A 20,733-nucleotide genomic window follows, 5' to 3' on the forward strand; every position below is an offset into this window, starting at 1 on the left:
AAGAACCTGACAGCCCATAGATACCAATGAAAGCAGATAATAAAAACCCCAACAAAAGCCTGATCTCTTCAGTCAGAGGACCCAGAAAGAAACAGTCTAGCAAAACAGGAAATTCGTAGACAGTAACAACTGGACTAATTTAACTATAGCCAAACACCATAAGGGGAAAAAAAAAAACAAACACTCCACCCAAGTGCATATCAGGAAAGGTCAAGTGTGAAGTCTAGACAGAACAGAAAAGCTGCAAAATGTATGGAGCAAAACACATCAAAGAGAAACACAGAAACCCAAAATTATAGTTGGAAACTTCCACATCCTTCACCAACAATCAGTAGAACTAGACAGAAACAAGGATATAGAATTGATTAACAAGGATATGGAAGAACTGAACAATATCATCAACCAACAAAATCTAATCGACGTTTATAAAACACCCAGACACCGCAACAAGAAAACATACAGGGCCCAAAAACACACCCAAAGAGCGAGGCCAACTGGTTTTTGACAAAGCTGCAAAAGCAGTACAATGGAAGAAGGACAGTGTCTCCGATAAATGCGCCAGAGTAGTTGGATATCAATGGGCAAAATGAATGAAGCTCAATCTAAATCTGATACCACATACAAGATTAAGTCAAAATAGATCATAGATTTAAACATCAAACATAAAACTATAATGAAACCTAAGAGAAAATCTTCAGAAACTAGGGCTTGAAGAAGAGTTCTTAGACATGACAATAAAACATAAAACACAGTTCATAAAAGAAAAAAATTGATAAGTTGGACTTCATTCAAATGCAAAACTCTCACTTTTGCCAAAGACTCTATAAAGAGGAGGAAAACACAAGCTGCAAGCTGGGAGAGACTACTTACAACTTACTTATCTGAGAAGGGACTCATATCCAGAATATCCAAAGAACTCTCAAAAATTCAACAGTAAAAACATAAACAATCCAATAAGAACATGAACAAAAGGTAGGAAACATTTCACTGAAGAAGATATAGAGATGGCACATCTGTTCATTAAAAAATGTTTAGCTTCACTAACTAAAGGGAAATGTAAATTAAGGTCACAATGAGATACCACAGCACACCTGTTAAAATAGCTAAAATAAAAAATAATGGCAATGCCAAATGCTGGCAAGGATGTATAGAAACTGGATCTCTCCTACAACTGCTAGTGGGAATGTAAAATAGTACTGTCACTCTGGAAAATCGTTTGGCAGTTTCTTTTAAGATAGAATATATGCTTGTATGTCCTAGCAGTCCTACTTGCGAGCATTTATTCTGGAGAAATGAATACTTATGTCCACATAAAAACCAGTACGTAATTGTTCATAGCAGTTTTATAAATGGAAAAGGCAAAACTAGAAATAACCAAACTGTCCTATAATAAGTGATGGCTTAATGAACTGGCTTATAGGTATACTACGGAATATTACACAGTGATAGAAACGAATGTATTGCTATACATGAAAGTCAAGATGGCTTCCAAGGACATCACGCTCAGTGAAGAAAAGACCATTTTAGAAAGTCACATGCTATGTGATTCCATTTGTATAACACTCTTGAAATGGCCAAATTATAGAAACAGAGAACAGATTAGTGGTAGGGGTTATTGATGGTGGTAGGTGTGTGTATGCCTATAAAGAAGGAGCACAAGGAAATATTTTGCGGTAATGGAAGAGCACCTTACTTGCTGAATTGGTTGCATAAATCTATGCATGTATTAAAATGATATAGAACCAACCATGAAAGTGAAAGTCACTCAGTCATGTTCAACTCTTTGTGACCCCATGGATTATACAGTCCATGGAATTCTCCAGGCCAGAATACTGGAGTGGGTAGCTGTTCCCTTCTCTAGGGGATCTTTCCAACCCAGGGATCTAATCCAGGTCTCCCACATTGCAGGCGGATTCTTTACCAGCTGAGCCACCAGGGAAGCCCAAGGATACTGGAGTGGGTAGCCTATCCCTTCTCCAGGGGATCTTCCCAAACCAGGAATTGAACCAGGATCTCCTGTATTGCAGGCAGATTCTTTACCAGCTGAGCTACCAGGAAAGCCCTACACACACTTTATACCAATTGCAATTTTCTAGTTTTAATGTGGTACTTTGGCTATCTAGGGCTTTCCTGGTGGCTCAGAGGGTAAAGAATCCCCCTGCAATGCCGGAGACTTGAGTTTGATCCCTGGGTTGGGAAGATCCCCTGGAGAAGGGAATGGTGACCCACTCCAGTATTCTGTCCTGGTGACCCACTCCAGTATTCTGTCCTGGTGAATTCCATGGATAGAAAAGCCTGGTGGGCTACACAACTAAGCGACTTGCACTTTTCACTTTGACTACCTAAGATGTAACCTTTGGGGAAAACTAGGTGAAGGATACACATGACCTCTCTGCATGACTTTTGCAACTTCCTGGGAATCTATAATTATTTCAAATTAGAGGTTTAGAAAAGAAAAAATATGCAAACCCTGTAATGCTTTCTTTTAAAAAAATACATTCCCTAAATTTTTTCAAGGATTTTATGATGTCAAATTTCTCAACTTAATAAACTCTCTTTCCAAAAGATGACTAAACCAAATATTTTATATACTGGAAGGTTACTGTTTATTTTTTTTAATTAATAACTGAGTAAATAATGCCATAAATTTTATGCTTGCCATGTTTTAAATAACTAATTTATAATTGCTAATGGGTATCAAAGTATCAAGGACATGAAAATCATGATTTAATCAAAAAACCTCTTAACACATTAATTGCAACCTCACTATTGACCTTAAGAGCAGGCACTTTTGCTGGAGCTGCTGACAAGAAAATAAAATGTGACTGATTTTCTACTTTTTTTCTATTTAAAGAGGAATTAATGAATATAAATATGCCTTGATTTGATATCTTAGCTTCCATAGCACACACTTTAGAAACTCTATGCCTAAATAATTGGGCCATTGATTATTTCTAGGACATAAATTAAGCCCTCCAATTTAATCTTATTTAGACCTAAAAATCACAGTGAAAAAGAGGTTTCCAGATCACTTTTTTTTTAAATTTCATGTTATCTCCTTTGATAAATCTTTTTCCTTGAAAGGATTTATTTACTGAACTGCTAGACTCTGTCATTCTTTAATTGCTAATAGCCCATCCAAATATCTCATGTTCTACTTTCATAATTTACTAACAAAGTTAAAATTATGTAAGAATACTTTAAAGGAGTCTATTGGAATGCATAATGGAGTATTCAGTTTTTTTTATTTTAAGTGAGTGGGGGAAAGTCATAAAGAGAAGATATCTACTGCAAAGCGTACAGACAGATAGGTCCACAGTTCCTTATCTGCAATTCTGAAATCCTTAAAAAAAAAAAAAAAGAACCTGAAAAGTAAAGGTTTTATACAATACAACTGGTGTCAAGCCTGGACCTGAATGAACCTGGGATTTTTTTTATAGCTTCCATGTAATCCAAGTGTTAATATTCAGAAATGTTCATGTGTTATGCCCCAGATGCTGGCTGTGGGAGTATCATACAATATACAGTATATGTATATTCCCTTTCCAAAATCTGAACATTCCTGGCTCATGAACACATCTAATCCCAAGGACTTGGGATGGGAGATCATGGACCTGTCTTAGAAAAGTACAGGATAGCTGTTTATATAGCACTTGAGAATAGGACTTTATTGATGTGACCAATGAGTCCAGGAGCACAATTATTTCATGACACTGAATTTGAGAGGAGAGTCAGAAAAGCACCAAGCTGACCTTTATTTCATTAATAAGCAAACTGGGGCATTGAGCAGCTTGCCCAAGGTTACCCAAGGCTACAGTTGGAACCATGGCAGTCTGGCTTTAGAAGTCATGCTTTTAAAACACAAGATTTTGTTTCTGAAGACCTATCCTGAAAGCCTTCCCCATCACAGCAGAATGAGACCGAGTCTCTGAGATGAAAGCCTGAGGATTTTTTTAAAGTTCATACTCTTATGGATAAAACTCTAGGCTCCAGGCAACTGGCAGCCAGCCCAGTTCATGTTCCCCAAATATGAAACTGGAGGATCCTTTTAAAGAGTAAAATCTACAAACCAGAAGAAAAACAAAACATGAGAACTGACCTCAGTTGATCCCCTACTGTGGGGTTCATCTGTCCAGTACTGACTTTGCACGCTGAACTTCCAACCCACAAATTTTAACATAGGAGTAGATTCAGGAGTCATTGAGCAAGCTCTGGCAGATATTGGAGGACAGAAGAGCCTGGCGTGCTGCAGTCCATGGGGTTCCAAAAAGTCAGACACAACTTAGTGACTGAACAACAACCACAGTAGACATTTAAGGAAAATGTCAAACGCAAACAGATCCAAGTGAACAATCAATAAAAAGGAGCCTAGACAGGACAGAGGAAATAGGAAAAAATAGTCTCAAAGAATATATTATCATGAGTACATTAGAGATTAATAGAAGAAATTGCATCCATAAAAGCAAAAAAGGACACTATGAAAAAAAGGAAGTGACATAAAGGATAAGATAGAGCACCTGGAAAATAAAAATATGATTGCTGAAATTCTAGAATTCAGTAAGATTTTAGAAGATAAAGTCATGAAATTCCCCACAAAGTAGTTCAAGAAAATAGGGATAAGAAAAATTAGAGAAGTTATCCAGGAGACTAAGAGGCTTATTTCAGAATAGGTTTCCAGAAAGAGAAGCAGAGAAAATGCTAGAAAGGAAATTATTAATTTATGGAATGATTTTAAGAACTGAAAAACTTGAGTTTTTTTTTTTAACATTATTCTTAAGAACGTTTCTAAAAGGGCACTTGTCGTATAGTCATGGAACTGTATTTGAAAGGCTGAGGAATCCCTATGAGTCTTTAAAAAAAAATGTAATTTTGCTTTTCTTTTTTAGGGGCACAGCAATTGCTGGCATAGTATTTGGAATCGTGTTCATCATGGGGGTCATTGCTGGAATTGCCATATGTATCTGCATGTGCATGAAAAACAACCGTGGGACCCGGGTGGGTGTCATCAGGACCACCCACATCAATGCCATCTCCTCTTACCCTGGTAAGCAATACTGCTTACTCATTCTGAAGGAGGAGTCAGATTTGTTAGTTATGCTCTGGTTCTGGGAGAGAAGAATCATTAAAGATTCTCACTGGAACAATCCCCAAGTATGTAGGATGTTTCTTAGTTAATGTAGATTGAAGCTCTGACTTTCCGTGGAGGTTACTTAGATCTGCATTATAATATCTGCCTCCTATTTGAAGATATTCATATGTTCAATGGTTGCCTTATTGACTACAATTGCCAACCTGCCGTAGTTAAGAGAAATAGCCAGTTCACACCTGCTGTGTCTATCTACCAGTGAGTAAGTACTGAAGAAAGTTTTTATGTGTCCTCTTTATGCAAGAAAATGGTTTTAACATAACACTAAAATTACCAACAAAGAGAAAACATAATTTTTAGTAATTTACAAGTATTTGTTGAGAATCTTCCAGAAATTCCATATATGAATATATTGTACGCATATGAATCCATAAACAAAGTGCTGTGTTTCGCTTTGATTTTTAAGTCAATATAGTATTTTTAAGTCTATATGTAGATAGCTCAGCTGGTAAAGAATCTGCCTGCAATGTAGGAGACCCCAGTTTGATCCCTGAGTTGGGAAGACCCCCTGGACAAGGGATAGGCTACCCGCTCCAGTATTCTTGCCTGGAGAATTCCATGGACAGAGGAGACTGACGGGCCCCAGTCCATAGGGCCCAAAGAGTCGAACATAACTGAGTGACTTTCACTTAAATATATATACATATATATATTTAGACATACACACACACACACACACACACAAGCATATAGGGATTCCCTAGTGGCTTAGATGGTAAAGAGTCTGCCCTCAATGTGGGAGACCTGGGTTCAATCCCTGGGTCAGGAAGATCCCCTGGAGAAGGAAATGTCAGACCACTCCAGTACTATTGCCTGGAAAATCCCATGAATGGAGGAGCCTGGTGGGCTACAGTCCATGAGGTCTGAAAGAGTCTGACATGACTGAGCGACTTCACTTTCACTTTTCATACACTCATGTCCTCTCTCTACCCCTTACAGCAAAGGAAGAAGGTAGTTTCTACGTCTGGTCTGCCCCGTGTATCAATTCCCTGATAATGTCTCTCCTTCCTTAATCTTTTACCTATCACAGTCACCTTGAGGGAGCAAATTTCAGATGAACGTCAGCATGATCGTTTCCTCTGTCGTCTTTTGTTAGTTCTCCCCCTTCTCCAATATCTCCGTGTTAGAGTGCCTCGAGTCTCACTCTTGTGTCTTCTATCCTGTATCCAGACTTACTTCTTTAGTTGCATCAATTGGCCTCATGGTATTAAGGACCATTTATATGTTAAATGCCTCCCAGAGTTATGTATCTCCATTCTAAACCACCTGCCTGAATTTCACACTCATTTGATCCCACTGCCTATTGAACCCATCCACTTGGATGTCTAACAGATAGATCTCAAACGTAACATGTCTGAATCTGTACTTCTGATCATCCCCCCACCAGAGACTCCTCCACTCACCCTTTACCATCTTAACTGATGGCACGGCCAGCCGTCAAGCGGTTCAGGCCAAAAACCTTGGCGTCATCCTGGACTCCTCTCTTTCCCTGACATCTGCATGCAGTCTACCAGGAAAACTTCTCAGCTCCACCTTCAGAATGTAAACAGTATATATGACTACTTCTCACCATACCTTCTCTGGTGGGAGCCACCATCAGCTCTCATTTCCATGACTGTGATATCCTGGCTGCTCTCCCAGCAGCCATTCGAGCCCTCCAGGGGTCTATTCTAAACACAGTAGCAGACTGAACCCATTTAAGATGATTAAATGTCAGATCGTATCACTTCTTTGCTCAGAATCTTTCAGTGGCTCCCCATGTCCCCAGAGGAAGAGTCAAAGTCAGTGGTTTCTCATTTTATCCAAAACGACGATTCTTTACCAGGGCCCTCAAGGCAGTGCCTGAACTGGCTCCTCTCTTTTATTTCTCTGACTTCACTTCCTTCTCCCTCTCGCCACCTGGCTCCACTCACACTTTTTCTTGCTGTTCTGTGAACACACGGGGCACACTCTTATCTTAGGGTTGAACTTACTTAATTCAGTTCAGTTCCTCAGTCATGTCCAACTCTGCGATCCCATGGACCACAGCACGCCAGGCCTCCCTGTCCATCACCAACTCCCAGAGTTTACTCAAACTCATGTCTGTTGAGTCGGTGATACCATCTAACTATCTCATCCTCTGTCATCCCCTTCTCCTTCCACCTTCAATCTTTCCTAGCATCAGGTCTTTTCAAATGAGTCAGTTCTTCGCATCAGGTGGCCAAAGTATTGGACCTTCAGCATCAGTCCTTCCAATGAATATTCAGGACTGATTTCCTTTAGAATGGACTGGTTGGATCTCCTTGCTATCCAAGAGACCCTTAAGAGTCTTCTCCAACACCACAGTTCAAAAGCATCAATGCTTTACTTAATTCAAGTCTTTGTTAAAGGTCATTTTATGAATGAGGTCTTCCTCAGTCACCTTCCTTAAGATTGTAAGGTGTCTCACTTCCCACATGAACCCATCCTTTTACTCTACTTGTCCAGAGGGCTTCATTTAACCTTCTAAGATAGCATATGATTCACCTAATGGTTATGTTTATTATTTATTGTTCATCCCCTCTTTCTAGAACATTAGCTCCATGAGGCAGGCCTTGTTGTCAATTTTATTTACGTCTCAATCCCAAGCATACAAGACCAGAACTGGCATGTAACAGGCACTCAGTAGATATGGCTGAATGAATGAATATCATGACCAAATCTGATTTAATTGTATTAATACCTAAACAGTTAACCTTAAATTCCACCCTGGAATATACTATACCTTTTACTCACTACAAAAGCAATTCACAATTCTGAAACTTTCCAATTTACTGAGATTATGGTTAGGGTTAATATGACAATGTTAAGACTATGGTATAAAAAAAATAGGGGGGTTTTTTTTTTCAAATCTCCCCATTTATACTGGTCAACCCATAACCCAAGAGAGGAGGAGAGCCTGACAGAGACATTAAACCAAGAGAAGATGAGGAGAAACACCCTGTAGATAATATTCCAGATTTGCTTTCCTTGATACAAAAAAAAAGTGTCATTAAAATTAATTTTTAAAATATTTAAAAATATTCTTTATAAAATTAGACTAGAAAAAGTAAAATATTTTAATGTGATGTTTTGCATTCTCGGGTCTGAGATTTCTCTTCTACCCATGGAAATGTGTTTTTAAACACTTTATTCTAGTGGCATTATTTATACTGGTAGATCACAGCACCATGTTGCCTTTTCAGTAAATGGCGTTGTTCTGGGAACTGAATAATGCAGAAAACATAATAAGCCTTATGGTGGATGCATTTTCACTGTTAAAAGACTAGGCCTTAAAAAACATAATTTGCTTGATTACTTCTCATTTCCTTCATAAAGTCACTAATTAAGCTTTCACTTAAAGGATCAGGAAACAACACAGAGTAGTATTGAATGCTTTTCAAAAATCTCTCATTCAGTGGATATATAAAATGATTTCACCCACAGTAATTAATTAACCCCGTGGTAATTGAATAACCACTCAAGTTATGACATAGTCCTACAGCTGGGAGGCCCCATAAATGAGTAGAAAATAATTTAGCCAAGGTTAGTGTATCTCTTGATGAAAGTACTTAGTGGGGAACCCTACAGTGAACATTATTACTCTGCAATGGGAGGAGATTACCAAGGAAAGGCGATCTGCCACATCGAACCCTTTGTTGCACAGTGACCTTTTGCAATAGTTTTGTATTCCTGCCACCTTGAGTATCCTGAGCCTTGTTTAATTACAACTATTTTAAAAACCATCATTGTGAAAATAAGAATTATTTATCAACTCTTAAATTTCCATGACTTTTCCAAACCTCGGTATAAAAAAAAAAAGTGATTATGTTAACCTCCTTTTAAACAGGAGGTTTGGATGATACATATATGAAAAGAAATAATATGGATAAAACACAAGAAAAAGGCTTGTCAAAGATATAAAAATTAAATGCCAATGAAAGAAAAACTAGGGATTATAGTGCTATCAAGAAAATGGAGATTTGAAGTATCAATACATTTTAGAGTCCCTAATGGTAGTTAGGTAGGTAGATTATTGATTCACTGATTGATTGATACCTGGTAGATAGACAGATGGATGATGATGCTGATGATGAAGTTAGATAGGTAGATAGATAGATAAACAATTTTTTTTCATTGTGACTCATGTATTCAACAAAGGATTTGGTGATATGAGGATGGTCTCTTCCAATTGTATCTATTGTATCTTCCAATTGTATCTATCTAGTGAAATAAGAAGTAAGTTTCATGCTGAGAGTGAATTTGAGGAGTTTGTAATTAAGGAGGAAGAAAAAAAAATCATGAAAAAGTAGTCTCAGAGAATGGAGGGGTGGTGAGATGCCTAATGCACAATTTCAGAGCAATGCCAAGGGCCTCCACACTTAAATACAGTCATGCATTTAAAGTGAGATCAGTTGGCACAATTGTGTATTTTTCTCTAAGCATATTAAGCTCCTAGATACAGATCTAGGATAGCCAAAATGTTGGGTTGGAGTTTTGTCAGGCAGTGGGGAAAGAAAGAGATAAATTTGATGATAGATGCACAGAGATCATTTTATTGATGGACCATAAATCTAAGCTGAATGAAGAAAGACATGAAGACAGGAAAGTAGTGATGTCAGTTTAAATAAATCTGCTTAAGGCCATCAGTAAATCAGAAATCCAGTGTGAAAGTGAAAGTCGCCCAATCGTGTCTGACTCTTTGCAACCTCATGGACTGTACAGTCCATGGAATTCTCCAGGCCAGAATACTGGAGTGGGTAGCCTTTCCCTTCCCCAAGTGATCTTCCCAACCCAGGGATTGAACCCAGGTCTCCCACATTGCAGGCAATTCTTTACCAGCTGAGCCACAAGGGAAGTCCAAGATATATTGGGATGTATATTCTAGAAAGATAAGAAGTGTTGGTTAGATTACAATGTGGTACCATCATTGGTTACAATAAAAGTGAGAAAAAGACCTTTGAAGACAACAGACCCAAAGCACTGAGAGGCAGGATTGTTGTTGTTCAGTGGCCAAGTCATGTCAGACTCTTTACGACCCCATGGACTGCAATACACCAGGCTTCCCTGTTCCTCACCATCTCCCAGAGTTTGCCCGAGTTCATGTCCATTGAATTGGTGATTCCATCCTTATATTAAAAACTGATTAAAGATGACAAGCTAGGTGATAACTTTATTTAACACTTCGTGAATTGGAAGGTTTTCATGGGGAGAACAGTAAAATGGAAGAAAGGTAAGAAGCTTTTGTAGGATGAAGAATAAGAACAAAGAAAAATAGAAACAATCTGATTGGTTGGGGCCACACAGTCAGCCTTGTTTGGGTGAAAAGGAACCAGGAATGTTGAGTATAGAGCCCAGAGTGGGCTTGGTTTTTGGGGATTTTATGACTGGATATACTGAGTTTCTGATATACCGAGGTTTACTAGGACATGGATGTAAGTTTCAGTTTGCTGATATGGGAGCTTGAGTAGGAGTGGTTAGAAACCCAGTGGTTTCTGGGGCTAGAAATTTATTTCAACAAAGGGGTGTTGAAATCACCGAGAGAATGATACTATTAATAGAAACTGTGATGCAAAGAAAGGCAATGAGCCTGATACTAAATCTTCAATAGATGAGATTTTGGAGTAGAGAGGACCACAGATATGGATGACAAGGAGCAGTAGAAAGTAGTATAATCTCCTAGAATGTGCTACAAAAGAGCTCAGGTTCTTAAAGACAGTTGTTTAAAAATGGCTCTGAGACGAATGGATTGAGATGCTGTACATATATAAATGAAATAATTGCTCAGCCGTATAAAGGAATGAAATAGTGCCATTTGCAGAGACCTGGAGGGACCTAGAGGCTATCATATGAAGTGAAGTAACCCAGAAAGAGAAAAACAAATGTAATATTGCTTATATGTGGAGTCTAGAAAAATAGTACAGATGAACTTATTTACAAAGCAGAAATAGAGTCCCAGACATAGAGAACAAATGTATGGTTAGCAATGGGGGAATGTGGGTGGGATCAACTGGGAGGTTGGGACTGACATATATATACTGCATGCATACGTGTTCAGTCGCTCAGTTGTGTCCAACTCTGTGATCCCATGGACTGTAGCCCACCAGGCTCCTCTGTTCACAGAATTCTCCAGGCAAGAATACTGTAGTGGGTTGCCACGCCCTCCTCCAGGGGATCTTCCCAAGCCAGGGATTGAACCCAAGTCTTCTGCACTGGCAGGCAGATTCTTTACCACTGAGCCACCAGGGAAGCCCCCATCAATCTTTTTAACAACCTTCTATTTAAATTAATTTAACAGGTGATAATCATGTTGCAATATATAAATTTATCAAATCAACACATTGTATACCTTGAACTTACACAATGTTAAGTCAATTATATCTCAATTGAAAATATTAATTTTTAAAAAATAAGCAATGAAACTTCATCTGTCCTACTAGATATTAATACCATTTAGAATCAATAATAACTAAAATTGGGTATTTGTGATTAAAAAATGATATGCCTTGGTCATTGAGACAGAATAAGTAGATTAAGATGTCTATGTGAAATTGCTATTAAAATTTCTACAGCAAGTCTCTCAGTCATGTCTGACTCTTTGTGACCCCATGGACTATACAGTCCATGGAATTTTCCAGGCCAGAATACTGGAGTGGGTAGCCTTTCGCTTCTCCAGGGGATCTCCCCAACCCAGGGATCAAACCCAGGTCTTCCACATTGTAGGCAGATTCTTTACCAGCTGAGCCACACAAAGTAAGCCCAAGAATACTCGAGTGGGTATTCTATCCCTTCTCCAGCAGTTCTTCCCAACTGAGGAACTGAACCAAGGTATCCTGAATTGCAGGTGGATTCTTTACCTACTGAGCTACCAGGGAAGCCCACAAACTCTATAGAAAAGATAGCAAAACAATGTGGAAAGCAGGGATTAAGACACCACTTTTCAATGACTTAATTTAATCAAAATTTTAAATAGAAAAAATGAGCACTGATGCAAAATACATGAAATAATGGAAGTAAGGAAGCATCAAATATATTAATTAACATGGAAGAATTCAGAAGTAGATTGATTATGAAACAGATATATGAAAAGACAAATTTTTAAGCTTGTAAACAATATAAAAGAAAGATGAAGAACCATATATTTTGTTAGATATGTTTTAAACTTGAGTAAGTCAATAAGTTATGACCAACCTAGATAGCATATTGAAAAGCAGAGACATTACTTTGCCAACAAAGGTCCGTCTAGTCAAGGCTATGGTTTTTCCTGTGGTCATGTATGGATGTGAGAGTTGGACTGTGAAGAAAGCTGAGTGCCACAGAATTGATGCTTTTGAACTGTGGTGTTGGAGAAGACTCTTGAGAGTCCCTTGGACTGCAAGGAGATCCAACCAGTCCATCCTAAAGGAGATCAGTCCTGGGTGTTCTTTGGAAGGAATGATGCTAAAGCTGAAACTCCAGTACTTTGGCCACCTCATGCGAAGAGTTGACTCATTGGAAAAGACTCTGATGCTGGGAGGGATTGGGGGCAGGAGGAGAAAGGGACGAGAGAGGATGAGATGGCTGGATGGCATCACCAACTCGATGGACGTGAGTGAGTGAACTCCGGGAGTTGGTGATGGAGAGGGAGGCCTGGCGTGCTGTGATTCATGGAGTCGCAGAGAGTCGGACACGACTGAGCGACTGAACTGAACTGAACTGAAGTCAATAAGGTAAAAATAACATAACTTACCATTTTGACAAACACTTATTTTAAGAAAGGCATGGAAAAGATAAATAACTTTGTACACTTATTTATATCTTGTTATCACTGAGTTGGTGATATTTGGGTGGCATCACCGACTCAATGGACTTGAGTTCGAGCAAACTCTGGGAGATGGTGAAGGACAGGGAAGCCTTATGTGTGAGAAGATATTTTCACTCCATTATTTATAATAATTAAAAAATTGCTAATAAAAAATAAGTAAATGGTCAGTGGAACAATGTAAAGTGTTACCAGTAAAGTTAATGAAAAATATGTAACATAATGAAAAAGACTCATTTACAATACAAAGTGAAAAGGCATAACACTATTTTTATATAAATACACAAATGACTAAAAGAAAGGATATAAAGACACATGCTCTGTTGCTCAGTTCTGTCCGACTCTTTGCGACCCCATGGACTGCAGCCCACCAGACTCCTCTGTCCATGGGATTTTCTAGGCAAGAATATTGGAGTGGGCTGCCATTTCCTTCTCCAGGGTATCTTCCCAACCCAGGGATCAAACCTGTGTCTCCTACATCTTTTGCATTGGCAGGCAGATTATTTATTAAACTTTGGTGACAAAATCATGGATGATTTTACTCTGTTTCCAATTTTCTAAAATAATGTACAATTTTGATAACACCTTGCATCTTTCATTACATTTGCTTTAGAGATGTTGTCCTGGGTGGATTAAAAAAAAAAAAAAACCATTAACTTTCTGCTATGAATTTCTTAGCATTCCTGAATTTTGTAAAATTCTAGACAACTATACTGACATACATAATTAGTGGCATATTTTCACTTTTTAGAGAATTGGAATGATTGGTTATGAAAGAATTTCAAAAGTGCATTTCCAGCGACATCCATGTATCTTTTAAAGATGATTTGACTTTAAGAGAAAGAAAAAGAAACCTATTAGAGTTAATCAGGAATTCTAAAATTGATACCCTGAAAAGTTTATTTCCTAGTGAATCCTTTTTATCTGTAAGAAAGAAAGCTAGCACAGTTCAGTTACACCAGTATTATTTCACAATGCCTTCCCATAGGCGGTCCTGTAAAAGATGTTCCATGTTTATTTCATGATGGATATGATCTTCAAAATCCTCAAAATACCATTCTTCAGCATTATTTTATAACTTTATCAAATTCAAAACCTATATGAATGAAAGAACATGGCTTCATATCTTAGATTTTCTTGTTCAACATGAATCTGTATAAACCAGAGGGAATCTCACTGAAATGTTCTCCAGCAGTGTTTTTGCAGATGGCAAAATATAAATGCTTTGTTACCGAAGTATAAAGGCACACCATGGCTTCATGACCAAGAAGGATGCAGAGTCAATCTGTAGATTCACCTGGTGTGTGCCCCTCAGATGGGCGGCAGGGAAAAGCTTCAGCACATAAACAACTTAGAACCACGTACTTACATGAAACAGTTCAGCGGGAATCCAGCTGCAACTTTCTGTTTTACGTGGAGGGTGCATTGCTTGGCTTGGAGGAATTTTATTATACATCTCTCTGTCTCAGTCCTCCTGGGTATAATGAAGCAAAGGAGTGGGTGTATGCAGAGGGAAGGTGTGTTTAGACTCAATGGGGGTTACTCCATTTTGTTGTAGAAAACACAGCTTGGAACAGCCCCGCCTCTGAGGGCCTAAAGCAGCCTTCTCCACAGAACTGTGTCCTCTGCTGTGAGCCCTGGCCTGCTCAGCCCACAGGAGAGTTTCAGAGTCTTTCCTCACCAGGGTGTCTCGCAGAGGACAGCCCACTCACTTCTGTGTCTCCATCTTTTTCTGTGTCAGGTGACTCAGTTCTTTGCTAAGCACAGGTAGGTCAGTAAATGATTAGAATCACCAGGCTCCTGGTAAAGTGAGCGAAGCTAAAGAGATGTAGATGGGAAACGAGTCTTTAAAAGAAGTGAGTATACGAATAACTGGGGCTTACCCAAATGGCTCAGTGGTAAAGAATATGTCTGCCAATGCAGGAGACGCAAGAGACGCAGGTTCAATCCTTGGATCAGGAAGATACCCTAGATAAGGAAATGGCAACCCACTCCAGGTTTTTGCATGGAAAACCTCATGGACAGAGGAATCTGGTGGGCTAAAGTTCATTCAGAAGCAAAGAATTGGACATGACAGCGAGTGAACACAAGATATGTATAACTGATTCACTTTGCTATACAGCAGAAACTAACACAACACTTTAAATCAACTATACTCCAATAGAAATTAATCTAAAATGTTTAAAATACAAAATAAAGAGATGCTAAAAAAGTTTGTGTTTGCATATAGGGTAAAGCCCTATGTTTATATTATTAATACATGCTTATTGATCAGAATACTATCATAGTCTTATCAGTAAGAGTATAACTGAGAAGACCTGTTGAGGTTTGTTGAAATGTTGCTTGTTCTTCTCTGCCATCTAAAAGTGAAAGCTTGGCTGTTTATTCACGTTATTATAGCACTAGTCTGTGGTTTAGGTTGCATTTACAGGAAGCAATTAAGACATATGAATTTCCAACTAGAATCGTGATCTTGATGATAAATCAAAACTACTGGCAAATCACCAGAAGGGTTGCTCAGATGTTTCCAAGTGATTTGGTTCTTGAAGACATGGAGTGCTCAAGGAGTACCTCTTTTCCAGCCCTGTAGATGGGATGGAGAGCACTACAAAATAGATGTCCATACATAATCATAACAAATGTGATTTTGTTATATTAAATGTAATTTTAAAACACACTGACGTATATTACAGTAAGTAAATTAAAGAAACTTTTTCTAATGAGATTTGAAAAAGTTTCTCCATCCTCATTTGCAAACCTGTTTGTCTTCCCTTTTGTTTGTTTCTTGTTTCTATAATGACTCCATGACCCTCCAAGTTACAGGAGCCCAGTACCAGGCACCCAATACCTCCATACCGTCTTGCTCTCTACCTGTTTTCCACACACCCAGTCATCACTGAAGCTCTCAGACGCTCAAGAGCTCCTAATAATCCCCACCACCAACTTCCATGAGTCCTTTATAATCCCTCACATGTGCTACTACATCAACTCACCTTTTCTTTGGTCCACCTGAATGCATATTGCTGACAGTCACCTTCCTAAGGCATACTCACTAGCATATTCAAAAAATCTCTAAAAGCCACATATAACACACACCTTTTGTGATAGTCCAAGCCCACCATAATAGTGATACAATTCGATTCCTCAGTATCCTTTCCCATTTCTCTTTTCTGTGTAGTTTTTGCTTTGAATAAAAGCTTTCTCCTCTTTCAGAACTTTTGTGCATCTTGAATTATCCTTTAATGCTTTCTCTGTCACTTGAACATCATCTTTCCAAGAAATTTGCCTTAAGCCACCAATTCTAAATACTTTGGTCAATAGCACCATTTTTTATAGCACTTGACTTTTCATACACGTGTGTCCTCAGCCTGATAAAACTTGATTATTGAAGGCAAAAATTATGTCGTTGTTGTTGTTCAATCCTAAGTTGTGTCCAGCTCTTTGTGACCTCATGGACTGCAGCATGCCAGGCTCCCCTGTCCTTCACTATCTCCCAGAGTTTTCTCAAATTCATGTCTATTGAGTTAGTGATGCTATCTAACCATCATATCCTCTGCCGCCCTCTTCTCCTTTGGCCTTCAGTCTCTCCCAGGATCAGGGTCTTTTCCAGTGAGTCAACTCTTTGAATCAGGCCAAAGTATTGGAGCTTCAGCTTCAGCCTCAGTCCTTCCAATGAATATTCAAGGTTGAGTTCCTTTAGAATTGATTGTTTTGATCTCGTTGCTGTCCAAGAGATTCTCAAGAGTCTTCTCTAGCACCACAGTTCAAAAGCATCAATCCTTCGGCGCCCAGCCTTCTTTATGGCCCAACTCTCACCTCCACACATGACTACTACAAAAACCATAGTTTTGACTTTAGGAAACTTTATAAAAATTATGTCCTCCCCCGAAGTACCCAGCTGGGTGTCTCAAGTATAATAGACACTCTATCATTGCTAAATGCCTGATGCCCTTCTCCTTTTGTTTTTGTTTTGTTTCGTTTTTTTTCAGTGGCACCACCCCCCTATAATTATGACCATGAGATGGAATACTGTGCAGACTTGCCTCCTCCATACTCCCCGACCCCAGCCCAGCGTTCTCCACCCCCTCCGTATCCTGGAAATTCGAGGAAGTAATCCTTCTCCTGGAACAGAGTATGTGCCAATCAGCAATCTTGCCTAGAATAAAATGCCTCTACTCAGAAACAGACAGGAAAAGATTGCCCTAAGGAACACCCTTTTGGGTTGGACAATATGTCAAGTGGAATGTCCAGGCTAAGAGAAAAGACACAGGATTTCTGCCCTACTCAGAGCCGATCCCATCTGGGGTATTATTTTGGATTCACGGGAACCACATTTGAAGAGGTCTACTGATCAACAGAAGCACACTCAGAAAAGAGTGGTTCAGTTCATTCAGTTCAGTCGCTCAGTCTGAACAAATGTCTAACTCACACAAAGTGTCTGACTCTTTGAGACCCCATGAACCTCAGCACGCCAGGCCTCCCTGTCCATCATCAACTCCCGGAGTCCATCCAAATTCATGTCATTGAGTCGGTGATGCCATCCAACCGTCTCATCCTCTGTCATCCCCTTCTCCTCCTGCCCTCAATCTTTCCCAGCATCAGGGTCTTTTCAAATGAGTCAGCTCTTCTCATCAGAAAAAAGTAACGTGTAGACAAAACATCAGAAATTCGTGTCACTCAAGGAACAGATGAAGGAAATTGCAGTGTTCACCCTGGAAAAGAGAAGATTTATGTGAGATACGAGGCTATCCTGGACTCCATAAGGAAACGACTGTCTTCTGTAGCTTTACGAGTCAGAACTATAACTCTTCAGTCTTTTTGTTCATCCACAAATGCAGATCAAGTGCCTGAAAGCCTACTCTGTGCCTTACACTGTTGGAAACACTGGATGGAAGTTGCAGGAAGAGAACTCAGGTTTCAGAGTAAGAAAGGGCAGTTGGGGTTTTCTTATTGACTGGATTGCTTTCTGAAGCTCCCTGTCTCCAAGACTCCCAACAGACCCTGGCTGACTACCCAGTAGAGACATGCTCGAGAAGGGAGAGCTAAGTCAAATGGTAGATGGGTTCAGTGGGGCCCCAAAGCTCTGCTCATGTTTTAGATAGAAGTGAGGTGAATTTCTACATCACCAAGAATGAAAACAACAGGGGTAGTTGAATCTATATAATTTGAGACTTGAAACATAATCCAAAGGACTCAACAGCCACTTAAAGCCAAGAACTCTTCACTGCTAGCTATCGCCACCTAAAAATCATCTGACTTTGTGTAGTATGTGATCATAATGGTAATTCCAACTGTGAAAAAAAATTTGTATCAAGTTCCACAAGCAACAAATACTTCACTTCAGATTAAAAGATGAGAAGCCAGAATCCCATGGGATTTTATATCAGGGAGTAAAATTTAGAACTTGACCAGGAAGCTATATAGCAGTTTACAAAAAGAAGAGGGGAAAATGAAGCTTGAATTCTGTTTTGTGTAACTCCACTCACATGCAACTTGGACACATTTCTATGTCTCTCATAATGTTTTAATAATCTAGTCTCTTGAAAAGTTATACAGTTAACGGAAAAGTAAGATATTGATGTCAAACTGTTGCCTTTTGCCAAAACCCAAATTTTATAAAGTGCCTACCCTTAGGTGTAAAAGTTTTTAATAAATAACTCTAAGATGCCATATTCATTGCTGCAGATGATCTTAACATTTCTATTGTCATGTAGTTAAAGTTGTACATTGAGAAAATATTGAGAATAATGAAATTTGTGTGTCACTTTGCAATTAAATCTAAAATGTTTAAGCCAACATTATCAGCATAATTTAGTGAAATCCCAAAATGATGCTAAGAGTTTTGCTGAATAAAACAATCTAAAGAAATGTCTTAAAGTAAAAATCATAGTTAGGAAACTCAGTAACTCATATAACTAGCATATTTTGCTTTCAAAGACATTGACTGAACTGAAATACAGTCTAACTGCCAGTGAGATCTGAAAGCTAGATTTGTTTTGAATGACTAGCTTGATTTTCAGGCACTGTGATTTTCTTGCTTATGAAGATGGAAACCATTCAAGCATTCCAGCCTGTCCTACCTAGTAACTGAGATTTTAGCACAGTTTTAACAGTACATATGCTTTAATTTCTCTCTCTTCTGCAAGTGTGATCAGACCCAATTACACAGTAGCTACACAATTCAAAGTGTCAGAGCCTCTGGGACATTCAGAGTGATATTTCCCAATGCACCATATATTCCTTAAGAAAAAATGGAGAGGGCAAGTACAGCAGTAATTGAATTCTCATCATCTTTGCTGTCAATAAATGTTTACTGCATACCACCTATGTTCTGCCAACATTACTCGCATAGGAGCTATTACAATCCACACCATCTCTCTTCTCTGAGTCGTTTTAAGGCCTCCCTTAAGTCATATCACAAACCCATAGACCTCCAACAGATGAGCATTTTTACTATTTGTATTTAGTGTCACAATAGCGTAAATGTGCACAATGTCAGTATAGACTTTTGGAGTTCACTGATTATTTTCATAGATGACACATCTTGGGGGGAAATAGCATATGATGTGAAAGCTTTGAATTACAGTTATTTAAAAACTAATGTATTTGCTGTGGCCAAAGTGTTTACAATAAGCAATAAAATGAAATAACCCATTATAACAAGAGTTATATTTTAAATCATCTTGCGTTTATTCTGCTTCATCCTCCATTTCTGCAGATTTAGCCTCATTCATCTGTACAGGAGACACAGGACTGGAGCCAGATAAACTTTATTTTGAATTCTGTTTCTTGTCTGAATGATTTGAGGTGTGCGTGTGTGCTAAGTCACTTCAACCACGTCCGACTCTTTGCGACCCTATGGATTGTAGCCAGCCAGGCTCGTCTGTCCCTGAGATTCTCCAGGCAAGAATACTGGAGTGGGTTGCCAATCCCTTCTCCAGGGGATCTTCCCGACCCAGGGATCAAACCCATGTCTCTTACGTCTCCTACATTGACAGGCAGGTTCTTCACCAGTAGTGGCACCTGGGCAGGCCACTTCATCTCTCTAAAATTCCAGTTTCTGCTCTGGAAAATGTATAATAGAATCGACTTCATCAGGTTTTGTGAAAATTGGACGAATGCACACAACATTCTATATATTGTGCCTGGCATGTAGAAAATGGTTTAGAAATATTACCCAAAAATGACAGCTTCTAGCTGTGAGACCAACACATTAGCCACCAGCTACATATGATTATTTCAGTTTAAATGAATGTTTACATTAAACTAAATGGGGGTCTTCCTTGATGCCCCAGTGGTTAGGATTCACCTTCCAGTGCAGGGGGTGTAGGTTTGATCCCTTGTCGAGGAGCTAGGACCTCACATGCCTCACAACCAATGAATGAAAATATAAAACAGAAGCAATGTTGGAAGACATTCAGTAAAGACTTAAATCCTAAATGGAAAATGGAATCCCTCAGTCTCACCAGCCACATTTCAAATGCTCCAGAGTCTCATGTGGCCGACAGCTGCCTTATTGGGCAGTGCTGCTCTAGAAAAATCCTTCTTGCAAAATGCAAAGAGGCAGCAGAAAGGAGCTGAAGTAAGAAAAAGCTGCTACAGTCATCTTATCCAGGAGAAACTGTAGGGTTTGTCAGTTAGTTGTACTGTCCTTCATGACTGTGTCAGGCAGTTGCCATGGAAGTAAGGCTGTGATCTACAGGAGACCCATGAACAATGAGAGTCCCAGTGATGCTTTCATCAGGACCAGGGCTGATGGCGGAGGAGAGCCCCTGGACCTGGTCCAGGA

General features: G+C 39.1%; 1 protein-coding gene across 1 annotated transcript in view; it reads left to right on the plus strand.

The window, feature by feature from the left end:
• CYYR1 (cysteine and tyrosine rich 1) overlaps positions 1-19,546 on the plus strand; it is a 116,739-nt gene extending 97,193 nt beyond the window's left edge. The window contains exons 3-4 of the mRNA XM_068972414.1: positions 4,887-5,044; positions 16,934-19,546. Of these exons, the coding sequence (XP_068828515.1) occupies positions 4,887-5,044; positions 16,934-17,058 (283 nt within the window). The 3' untranslated portion in view covers positions 17,059-19,546. The remainder of the gene's footprint in view (positions 1-4,886; positions 5,045-16,933) is intronic.
• The last annotated feature ends 1,187 nt before the right edge of the window (positions 19,547-20,733 follow it).

This window comes from Capricornis sumatraensis, chromosome 1, assembly GCF_032405125.1.
Source record: "Capricornis sumatraensis isolate serow.1 chromosome 1, serow.2, whole genome shotgun sequence".
In the NCBI taxonomy this organism is placed as follows: Eukaryota; Metazoa; Chordata; class Mammalia; order Artiodactyla; family Bovidae; genus Capricornis; species Capricornis sumatraensis.